The sequence below is a fragment of the Uloborus diversus genome, chromosome 6 (genome assembly GCF_026930045.1).
Source record: "Uloborus diversus isolate 005 chromosome 6, Udiv.v.3.1, whole genome shotgun sequence".
NCBI lineage: Eukaryota > Metazoa > Arthropoda > Arachnida > Araneae > Uloboridae > Uloborus > Uloborus diversus.
The window spans coordinates 24060267-24072474 of record NC_072736.1 but is presented as its reverse complement, the minus strand read 5'-3'; the positions used below and the strand labels follow the sequence as shown (position 1 = coordinate 24072474).

The 12208-nt window shown below is 32.0% G+C and overlaps 1 protein-coding gene across 1 annotated transcript in view; it reads left to right on the top strand.

Annotated features, from left to right (window-relative positions):
* The window catches only part of LOC129223847 (chromodomain-helicase-DNA-binding protein 1-like), a 68813-nt gene that overhangs the window by 36435 nt on the left and 20170 nt on the right, over window positions 1-12208 (top strand). The window contains exons 21-27 of the mRNA XM_054858211.1: window positions 1881-2032; window positions 3360-3401; window positions 3563-3712; window positions 6818-6946; window positions 9242-9392; window positions 9924-10028; window positions 11894-12022. Of these exons, the coding sequence (XP_054714186.1) occupies window positions 1881-2032; window positions 3360-3401; window positions 3563-3712; window positions 6818-6946; window positions 9242-9392; window positions 9924-10028; window positions 11894-12022 (858 nt within the window). The remainder of the gene's footprint in view (window positions 1-1880; window positions 2033-3359; window positions 3402-3562; window positions 3713-6817; window positions 6947-9241; window positions 9393-9923; window positions 10029-11893; window positions 12023-12208) is intronic.

The window sequence follows — 12208 nt, the reverse complement described above, 5'->3', positions numbered from 1 at the left end:
TGTAAACAAACAAAATAATAATGATATAAAAAATCCTGATTAGAATAAAAATTAAACCTAGAAGTTTAACCCAAAAATTTAAACCTCAGAAAGTTGAAGTGTTTTTAAGTATTGATTAATTTTATTAATTTCTAATGGTTGCATATTTGAGTTTTATTGCTGTATCATTAAAACTTTTTTTGACATAATAGTGCAAACTATTGTATCTTTTCTTGCTATCCATATTTTTATTTTTCCTTCAATACAAACCATTTTGAATTTTAGTCATTGTTGTAACTGAAAAATCATATAAATATGAGATAAAGTATTGTTTAGGTTTTAGCTTAAATTACTTTAGCAAAGTCAAATTTACCAGGAAAATTAAAATGATCAGGAATCCCAATTCCTGACATGTTTTTTTTTTTTTTGAAATAATTGCTATGCATTACTTTTTATCAAGTTCAAAAACTTATCGTATCAGATGCAGTTTATATCAAGTCAGGGGATTTGAAAACCACTGACCAAAAAAAAAAAAACTATTGCTACTGAAGAGTTATTCTAAGAGATAATATCAAAAGAAAAGAAAAATGAATACATATAAATGACTACAGTCAAATACTAAATAATCTGAGTAGTTTCTTTAGAAATTTAGTTTTTAACTTATTTTGATTCCTTTTTATGAGCAATGAATATATACAGGGTGATTCATAATGAATAGAACAAAAAGAAAACATGATTGTGAACGTTGTAATTAATATGTTTAGATAATTCAAATTTACCTCAAAACTACATTCATTCAAGTTTCTACAGGTGTTCAATAAGTGCCCCTCAGTTGACACAACGAATGTCTACACAGCAATCAAGCTCCTGTCACACTCGTGATAGCATATCCCCCGTGATGGAGTTCAACACTGCAGTTATTCGCTGCTTCAGTTCCTCTTAAGTCCCGAGGACTGGAGGCACAAACACCTTGTCTTTAACAAAACCCCAGAGAAAAAAATCACAAGACGTTAGATCTGGTGATCTCTGCGGCCAATGAAGACATGTCAAATCCTGTGCCCCAGCACGGCCAACCTAACAATGGGGTAGACACTGGTTCAAGAACTCATGTACGTTGTTATTCCAATGTGGGGGAGCACCATCTTGCTGCAAAATGAATCAGAATCAGCTTCCTCCAGCATGGACAACATTTTGATTAACAGCGTCTCTAGAGGCGAGTTTGCCATTGCCAAATAAAACTTCTATAATTCTATTTGCAGAATAAATTTGTTTCGACTGAATAAATCCATTACAACAGTCACACTGTGCTATTCTTTTTAGCCAATTCATTATGAATCACCCTGTATATACAGGGTGTTCCGGTTCAGCCCCATTTTTATTTTCCCCTTAAACTTTCAATATCTTTACTCTGCATCTGATTTTGAATATTTTTGCAATTGTTGTTTCTTGTATTCATCTAGGAGTAACGGTTGCAAAAAAAAAAAAAAAAAATTTGAAGGCTAAACCGAAACACCCTGTATAGCTTTTATTTATAGTTATATTCATCTTTTCATTCTCTTAATCATACTTTGTTCCTATTATTTACATTCTGAGCAATTCAAAAAATTAATTTATTGTCACGAGCTGTGTCCATGTGTTACAGGACATGAAGCAGAATGGTGCTACTTTCTGTTCTAGGGAAGGAAACCCCCCAATGACTTCCGTTAATGCTCTTGCAAAATATATTTTAAAAAACATTTATATGATTACATAATAAAGCAACTGACTAGCAAAAAAAAGGGTTAAATGCATGTTTTCTTTCTGGATAAAAAAAAATCATAAATTTCTTGATTGCTTTTTTTAAATATTATTTTTAACTTTGGACCTGTGTTCCATTACATTATTATCTACTTTTTTTCTAGGTTGAAAGATCAGACAGTGATGCCAGTAAACATGATTCTGACAGCGAGTCTGAAGGAGATGATTCAGATGATGATAAACCTAAACGGCGAGGGCGACCACGTTCAACTAATAAAGATGGCCTAAAAAATTTTACTGATAACGAAATCAGAAAGTAATTTTTTTCCCTTCATATATCAAATGTGAATCAAATATTGTGATTTTGATACCTGGTAAAAGCAAAGTGTCATTAATGAAAAACAAAATGTAACAGCAATTAGAAAGTTTTTCAGTTCTGTAGTATAGGCCAGTCAAAATTTTTATTTTTCCCTTAATTCCTAATACAGAGCTGCCAACTTGTTCAGTTTTTATGCAATATGTGTGAATTTTGTTAATTTTACCGCAGGCTGCTTTTTATATGAAGGTTGAATGTCTCACATGTTTTGTAATAAAGGCATATCAAATGTTTTAAAAATTATCATTTTGCTATGCTGTTTTTGATATTTTTGCACATAAATTAGCTGCTAAATTGGTATTTACCTGATCCTCAGAGCGGTTTATAAAATGTTATATGATGCAAAAAGTATGAGTGAAAGTAATACTTTAGCACATAAATTAGCTGCTAAATCGGTATTTACCTGATTCCCAGAGCTGTTATGGGATGCATAAAGCACGAGTTTCAGATTTTTCGAAACACATAGACATATACAACACCAACTGTGCCTTGAACCATGTGACTTTCATCTAATCACAAAGGGCCTCATGTGCTAAACTACATCTGTTAAGCAACCATCTCAAAATGAACGAAACTCAACTTCCCCAGAGTGTTTATCATCAAATATTGTACCATTCACAAAATTACCAGTTTTTCCCAGCAAAATATTTTAACTTTTGCTGCTTGTTGCTGGATTAGTTAATTGCTACAGTCACAAAACTGATACATTATTGTTCATGTAATTAAGCAGGATAATATACTCCTCTTCCAAGAACTATACATTACAACTATTCTGATGTGAATCAACCATTTCCTTAAAAATACCTTACATATTTTTCTGGTTTTTTTCACTTTAATCCCTCTTTATTCTTCCCTTGATGGAAATAAAATAACATCTTATTATTTTTACTTTGTATTATCATTCAGAGGGGGAGGGAGATCATGGCAAATTCCTCAAACCTTTTATCAGAAAATTCCTTCCTTTGCTGTAAGTGTTTTGCATTGTTTTGTAATTAAAAAAAAAAAAAAAAAAAATGCAGAATTTAAAGCCAACAGGCAAATGCTCTTTTTTGAAACCATATTATTTTTAAAAGCATTTATTAACATCAAGTTCCTTATTATTGAGACTTATTTAGTGTTAATAAAGTGAATACAACACACACCTACCTTGGCTGATTCACTGGAGAAATGTGGTTCAAAACTTATTTTTGTCTAAATATAAATTAAATAAGAAAAATAATAGTTGTTTTATTTGCTGCTGAACTCTAATTACTTTTCTGTTTTGCAGGTTTTTAAAAAGTTATAAGAAATTTCCGTGCCCATTGAAAAGGTTTGTATCTAGCTATGATTAGAGCAATGTTGTTGTAAATAAATCATCAATCCTGTTGTAGTTTTTCATGTTTTTTAAAAAAAATTTTTTCGCTATTAATAAATTCTTGGGATATGTTTACAGCAAAAAAAAATGTGACTCCGAGTTTTCTTTAATTATAGATTAGAAGTTATTGCAATGGATGCTGAACTTCAAGAAAAACCTCTTGCTGATTTAAAAAAATTAGCTGAATTGATCAAAACTAATTGTGAAAATGCTATGAAAGAGCAAAAAGACAAAAATGAATCAAAGGATGAAGATGAACCAGGTGAGTTTCTTTCATCATTTGTATTAAGTGTTGATGCACATGATTGAGGAAAAGGATACTCCTGAAATTATATATTTTTTATAGCCATGAAAATTAGTTTAGTGAAGAACATCTGTGTTTAAATTACAGCATGCAAAATTTTATCGCTAGATATGTGCCATGGTTGCATAAGCACAAAAGGGGGGGGGGTGCTTCCATCATCAAATGAATACAAATTTGAATGTCTAAAGGAAAATACTACTGACACTGAAGAAAAATCTTTTTCATAAGTGAAAGTTTATTCTTTAAAATTGCTTACCACAAGTAATGTTTCTGCCTTTTACTTTGCTAATGTTACATATTTTGTGTTAAAAGTCACTGTTGTGAAAATTTCACTGTATTTATTTTCCTCCCTGAAGCACGTGACATAACAACATATGTGATATGATTCTTCCAATTCAATTATGTTAAAAACTGTTTTACATTTTGAGACTGCTTTTCCATGCTCCATGCAGGGATATTTTTCCACCTATTTAAAAACTTTAAGCTAGTTCATAGCATTTCCTTTGTAAAGGCAGTTTGCATTAAAGTTAATTTGGAATACATCTTTAATATGTATCTGACATTTCTTCACTTTTTGTATCAGTTTTGTGGGATGTGAAAGCTTAATTAGCAACTATAGGACAGTCATTTTTGTTTCACCTAAAAAATAATAATGCTTTTATATCATGCATAATATTATTGAATAATATTTGTAGTCTGCAACTGAATTTTCAAAGTTTGCTCTAGTTTAAGTGTTTTGTTGATCAGTTTGTTTTCCACCTCCTTTTGACCTTTGTACCAGTATAGAAATGTTGCATAAGTTAATTGTGATTTTATTCTTGATTTCCTCAATATTGAAACATACAGATGTATAATAATGGTACATAAGAAGATAAACAGTTAAGAGAAACCAGAAAATTATAAAAATTATAGTATAGAATGTTAATTGCAATTATTTGTTGAACAGGGAAGTTTTTTAAATACAGACAGGCAGATGTCTCCCTGGACCCAGTGCTGATCCCGGAAAAAGCAATTAAGATTCTCAGATATAGACCAATTCTTACCTAATTAATTTTGCTAAGTTGAAGAGGAAATTATTCTTATTCAATCTTATTATTTATCTTGTTTATTCTTATACTTCTCTGGCAATTTCCATCGACTCATATATTGTCATATAAACTTTACAAGCTTATGGATCGACTCCTGATTTTTACGATTTTTAGTTACGGTTCGCTTTAGAACTTTTTTTTTCAATCAAATCATGACTGTTTGTTCAAAAAAATCCTCCAAAATATTTGAAAAGAAAAACCTCTGATTCGCTTGAAAAGTAGCTAAAAAAGAAGCTTTCCCTTCCCTCGAGCTACCTTCCTAAACACAACCTGGCCATTTTGCCTCAACCTTTCTTCAGAGCATTTACACAGCTGCGGTGTTGCCAGATTGTGTCAAAATCGCCCAATAGGTAATGTTTTTCCCCCTAGCTGGCAGCAGAAAGAAGCTGTTTAGTTTCAATTCGCTTGCTCTCTGGAAAGATCTGGTCAACTTCTCTTGTGGTCAGTATAAGGACGAAATGATGTTCATAAATTTGAATCTTTTATAATGTAATCTGGAACCATTTTTTTGCAAAGACAACCAATGAATTAAATGTCAGTGCTCAATCTTTTTCTCTTTGCTTTTTCAGAATAAATAATGTGTTTAATTATATTTTAAATTGTTAGTAACGGTAAATGTTGCAGATTTAATTATATCAGAACATAGATTGGCAAAATTAACACTTTTTTGAACATTAAAGAAGTTTTAAGACAATTCTGTAACAACGAATATTCCATTACAGCGAAATATTTTATCGGTTCCTTGGAGTTCGTTTAACCCGATTTCTCTGTATGTGGTTTCAATATTTGATGCATTATTGATTGGACTTGAGCTTCTAAAGTAAAATTTAATTAAGTTAATTTAGCATTAACTGTTTTACTAACTTTTCTTCTGTTAGCTACTTTTGCACAGTTATACGATTCAGAAATAAAATGTATGCATTAGTCGTTGCACAGTCATGAGATTTTTTTTTTTTTACCAATGTTTAATATTTAACAAGGCACTTTTAATGTGAATTAAAATTGTTACATTACTAATTATTTTTACTTCCTTTTACAAAAAAGGAAGTATTGTATTCGCGAAAAAATTTTCACTCAAAAATCGACCTTAATTTCCATTTTGCTCACCCTCAAATGAATGTTGAGTTTTTTTTTCGATTCGACCACATGCGGAAAAGTGCCTAAGAATGTATAGACACGCGAAATATCCATTTTGACCATCACCGAGGTAATTACAACGACTTTTCTCGTGACGTCTGTATGTATGTGCGTATGTATCTCGCATAACTCAAAAATGGTATGTCCTAGAAAGTTGAAATTTGGTACATAGACTCGTAGTGGGGTCTAGTTGTGCACCTCCTATTTTGGTTGCATTCGGGTGTTTCTAAAGGGGTCTTTTGCACCTTTTTGGGGGGAAATCATTGTTAATTTCGATGCAAACTCAAGTGGTGTTATAATTTGGCGGTCACTTGGCGATATATCGCCAGTCTTTTGGTTGCCAAGTTTTGTCGCCAACTTGGCGAAAAATTTGGCGATTTTTTTTTTTTTTTTTTAAATCTGCTTTCAATGTGGCCATTGCTAGTGATATTTAAAGAGTTAGAGAGAGAATCCCATTAAAATTGCAATAATAGGGAAATAGCATTAAATTGGTGTAAAAGGAAGTCATGTGATGCACACATCAGCTTGTTTGAGTATAAAATAAAAAAGGAATATTATATTACTTTATTATATTAATGATATATTAATACATCATAAAAATATGTATACCTTTTCGGTTATTTTGAATAATAAATGAACAATATTACTGTGATTAATATAATTTATATTGAAAATACCAAAGCTGAAAAAATAAATATCAAAATATGATCAGCGAACCCTAGTGGAAAGTGCCTAAATCTCATGGAGTGCACTGTTGTGTTTTTATGTGCTGTACATTTACCTAAAGAAGTATTCATTTTTGAAGAAATGTTTCATTTTTAAATCATAGTTGTGAAAAAAAGAGGAAGAAAGCAAGGTCCTTCTTTCAAGATTGGAAATGTTCCTGTTAATGCAAAAACGTTATTAACCATTGAAAGTGAACTTGAACCTCTTGATATTTTATTGCCAGCCGATGCAGAAGAAAGGAAAAAGTGAGTCAAATAATAATCCTTTGTTTCTAGATGTATAAACGTATTTAATGTTTTGCCTTTGAAGTTTTATATTCTCAATCCTTTTAAGCTTATTTTTGCTGTTTTGTTTTTATTGAGCAATCCAGAAGATTGCTTATTGATCTCTCTTTGGCTTCAGAGGGTGTTAGGAGTAAACTGTTGTCATTGTGATTGATCGAACCAATCACATGACTGACAGTTAAATATTCTTTTAAGTTAGACAGTTAAGTTATTCACATAACTCTTCACAACAGTTCACCTAAATCTATAGCTTGTTTCGCTTATAGGTAAATTCGACACTGAATCTAATTAATACAGTGACATGGGAGCCTATCCCCCCCTCAAGAGAAAGGGCACCCCCTCTCAAAAAATTAATGGCCCTGAACCCCCTAGTTGGGCACCCCTGAGTGACATAACAGTGCCCTTTTTAGACATTTGGTAAGGAGTGTTTCGTCCAAAATGTTTCTCTAAATTAAGCAACCGTTTTTACTTTTGAAACAATGCTAGAATTAGTTTCATTTTGCGTAACTGAACACTGAACTGAAAACTCAAATCAATGCGTATTTTAAAATATTTCATGTAACTGAGCCGTTTGCCTATGTTTTCAAATGCTAAAAATGCAAGAGCTTTTTTTTAATTTTTTTTTTTTTTTAAATTTTTTGCCCCTTGTCCATTTTACTAAAGTTTTGGTAATCTTTCAAAAATAAGCAGGTTTTTTTAGCCTTGCAATTTTAGCAAAAAAAAAATCATATTAATTTTTGATTGAAGGAGTCGATAGTGGGCTTTGAAGATAAGGACAAATAGAATTTCTCACTTCGAACTTGCAAGATTGAAAACTTGTAACCTCTAGGAGAAAGAGTTCCTTCAAAATACAAAGCTTTCAAAAAAAGAAGTGGTGGGAGGAATTTTTTCTTTTTCTTATGCCCGCTTTGCGAGGCCCCCCTTCTCGACGGCCCTGGGGAGAGGGTAGGGTGGGTTTTTTTTTTTTTTTTTTTTTTGCTTTAAATGCATTTATTTTGCTTTAGTATTTCAATAAAATCCTTTTTTTTCTGAGAGGTTGTTGAATTTTCAATTTGTTCAGACTAAAATGTGTTTTTTTAATTAAATTTATTTTCCTTTGGGGGGGGGGGGATACTTTGTTTATAATATTGTATATTGCAAGTATTAAGTTTATTTTTTTTGATGGGAGGTTGACTTTTATTTATTCATTTTTACTTCCTTTTACAAAAAAGGAAGTATTGTATTCGCGAAAAAATTTTCACTCAAAAATCGACCTTAATTTTCATTTTACTCACCCCCGAATGAATATTGAGTTTTTTTTTTTTTTTTTGACTCGACCACACGTGGATAAGTGCCTAAGAACGTATAAACACACGAAATACCCATAATGACGATTCCCGAGTTAATTACAACGAATTTCCTCGTAAAGTTTTTTTCTTTTTCCAAAAATACGCCTAGTGCGGGCAGAAAAGTTTACCTCATAGTAACGTAATAAACTTCTGCACAAAGTATGCAAACCCTACGGGGAAACGGAAAGTCAATGTAGCTTCAGTACTTGAAGGCGGATTTGCTTCAAACAAATTTTGTTGGAAATAGCTCTTGACGACAAAGTCCAGACTCCAACTCCGAGAATTTAGAGGAACCTGACTCTGACTCCTGTGCCAGACAAATACTCGGACTCCGAATCCCCAACTTCGACTCTGACTTCATAGCTTTGGCAAAAATTTATACACGGAGGAAAAATGACTGACTCCGATTCTGGGATATTTGACTCCGACATCCCAAAATGAGATTGACTCCAACTTCTTTATCTCAAAATGAGATCAACTCCAACTCCTTTTAACTGTGAAATAATTATTGTTAATATGACTTGTTTTTATTTTCACTCTAAAGTTTTAATTTTGGTATTCAGTTTTTGGCGAATAAACTGGAAGTCATTTATGTTTCTACATAAAGATATGCGTAGATGATTTTTTTTTTCTTTTTGAGAATATTGATCAGGTACTAGAAAGTAGTATGCGTATACGAGAAAGTATGCTCATTTAGTTCTAGACGGAACTTCTTGTTCTGGTTTATTTCCGCTTTCGTAAGCAAGAGAACAGAGATGTGTGTCCAGGCTAAAATGTTGTATTGCTTTCTTTTTGCTACCTCTCTTTTGGTTTTCTGTTAATGAAAATTCTTTCATTTTTTGCTGCAAGGTTTTGCAATTTGCCTGTTGTTAGGAGAGATTTCAGTGATCTCTCCCAGAAGATTTTTAACATTCAACCCCTCTTTTAGGTGGACTCTAAGAGAGCATTGTAAAGATGCTCATTTTGATGTACCTTGGAATATTAGTGATGATTCAAGACTTCTTCGTGGCATATATGAGTATGGAATGGGTAACTGGGAGTCAATCAAAATGGACCCAAACTTGGAGTTGGGTGATAAGGTAACAATAATTTTTTTCCCGGATTTTGGAAATTTTTATGATGTAGTGAAATTTCAATTACTGGAGAACTATTTTATTGTTTTCCAAAATCTGATAAAATATGCATTGAACAAATTGCATTAAATGGTATGTAATATTTATTCAAAGAATTTAAAAGACCATTGAAGCTTAAAGAAAAGATACAGTAGTGCTAAAGATCTTCCCAGCAGTCAAACTGTATTGTACAAATTCAAACAATTCAATCTCTATGAACACCTTTGCAAATATGCTGTTATGTTGCTAATGCTATCCCCCCCCTCCCCTCAAAAGATCAAAGAAGTTGAATGCATTTATTTTCTTGCACCTGCACTAGTCCTAAAAAAATTATCAATTTCAGTCCTTTGATGTTTTCCCCTCCTTGTCTATTTGTAGATAGTTTTCTGTATTTACTTTTTTAAAGTGAAATTGCCTTTATTTGTACGGTTTTTTTTCTTGTGTTTAATAAATAAACAAAGCTTTGTAAATTAATCTCATTGTTTATTTGTTGTTTAGATTTTGCCAGATGGTGAACAAAAGCCTCAAGCGAAGAATCTACAGACACGTGCTGATTACCTGTTGAAAATACTTAAAAAAATATTACTAAGAGATGCTGGCCCAGTAAGCTTTAATAATTACCTAAATATTTTATTTATCACTTTTGCCTTATTACATAGATAAAAACTGCCTTCCTCCATTTCAAAGATTTAAAATCACCAAATCATAAACTTGTTTTCTTGAAACTCATAGAACTTAACAATCAGGGGTAGGAGTTGTCCTAAAATTTCTTGTCCTGAAATTTTCATTATTGTTTTCCATATTTGCACAGAAAAAGATTTTTTTCTTTTTTATATCAACCTGAAAAGAACCCTTTTCAGGTTGATATCAAAAATAATTTCGGCAAAATAAAGTTGGTGGACCTTAAGAAGTTTTCTCTAAAAAAGAAAGAAAAATCTATGCCATTGCTGAAGAAAGAGGGGGTTGGGGAATCATGTAACCAAAACATATGCTTAATATAAAGCTGTTTATTTTATCTGTACTTTATAACTTTTGCAGCCATTCCTTTTCTGAAAAAAAGATAAAATAGTAAAGAAAATAAAAACAGCTGTGCAGCAAGTGCTGTAAAAGAAAAACCATGGAAGGGGAATAGGATCTGTTATTTTTAATTTCGATTGCAGTTCTGTGGTAGAGGGGGGTGTTAGTGAAAGGTATCATAGTTTATCCAAGTAAAATAAATGCAATATATTCAGTTAGGACCCAAAAATAAACACTTGGTTCAAAAAATATATTTAGAGCAAAATTTAAATGGGCTGTTGCCAGATGGGAAGTAATATTTATTTTTATTTATAGTACTTATCTTGTGTTGTGGTCTGGACATTAACTTGTTCTTGCAGTTTGAAGAGTCTCAGTTTACTTTTCTGTTCAGTGAAATTGGATTATTTCTTGCACGTACATGTATGATTTCTAAATTTAGTCCCTAACCTTTTGCTCTGAAAATGTCAATAGTAATTTGTTTTATAAAAAATGCCATGGAAAACGAAATTCTCTTCCTTGTGGTTGGAAGAAACAGACAGAAATGGATGCAAGATCAGCACATGGTGACATGCAGAAAAAAAATTTAAAGCATTTTGTTCTGTTTCATGGGTGCAAGACTTTCCGTCTCAGGACGGATTTCCATCTTGACGAAATTTCCGAGACAGAGGATGGGACGGAAAGAAATTCGATGACATTCCTTCAGTTTTTACTTTTAAAAAAAAGAAGAAAAAAATTGGGTGTTTGAAAATATGCTTTAATCATTATACCGTTCCATAGCCATGAATTTACATCGATATTCTCTCCATTTTCTGCCATGGGCTTGTTTTGTTTTAGAGTAATTTTAAGTAGCTCTATTGCTGCCAACTCACTACATTGTAGACTGAAGTTGCTTGCTATTCTCGCAGATTTTTTGAACTAATCTCTTTTTGTCTCTATTTAAAAGATTAGTTTTTTCTCACGCATTTCGATCATCCTTTCGCTTTTTCTTATTCATTTGAAAGGGTTTTTTTTTTCTGAACTTTAGACGCATAAACGAAAATTGCGCTCTCTTAAATGTCTAAATGTTTCACTGGTCAAGGGTGATTGCTGTCAGGACGGAATGGTTACGCTAATGTAATGCCTATATACAGGGAGCCTATATACAGCAAAGGGTGTCCACATGCCTGAAAAAAACTGGAACTATCAGGGATTTTAAAGATTCGATAAAAATCGGAATCCTGGAACAAATTGGGAAAATCAAAAGCTGGTTCAAAACGCCGATGGGCAACTGTTCCTGCATTTTTGACATGTTTCTGTTAAATATCAATTTGGATAAAAGGGACAGGTATGACTTTTGTGCTCAGCACAGCAGTGTAGTGCCTTTTGATTTTCATATTGTTAATTTTTTTATCTGTTTGTTGTGGCATATATAATATTTGACTCTATTCATGTATTTTTTTTTTTCTTTTTAGGAGCCTGAAACTCCAAAGAAATCAAAACGAGGAAGGAAACCTAAAGTTACAGAGAATTTAAATTCAAATAAGAAATTCTTGAGTAAACAATTCGTTGAAAATGACGATAGTGATGCTTCTGATGACTCGGTAAGTAATTGTGGCCTATTAATAAATTGATATGTGTGGCTTGCTATAAATCGTTTTCAGGTGGATAGTTATCTGCACTAAACACTGTACAAAAGACATTTTATTGAAATATAGATAGGACACTCGAAGACAGTTTTGAAAACATAAGATAATTGTTGCTGTCATTATAAATTTGATTTTATATTA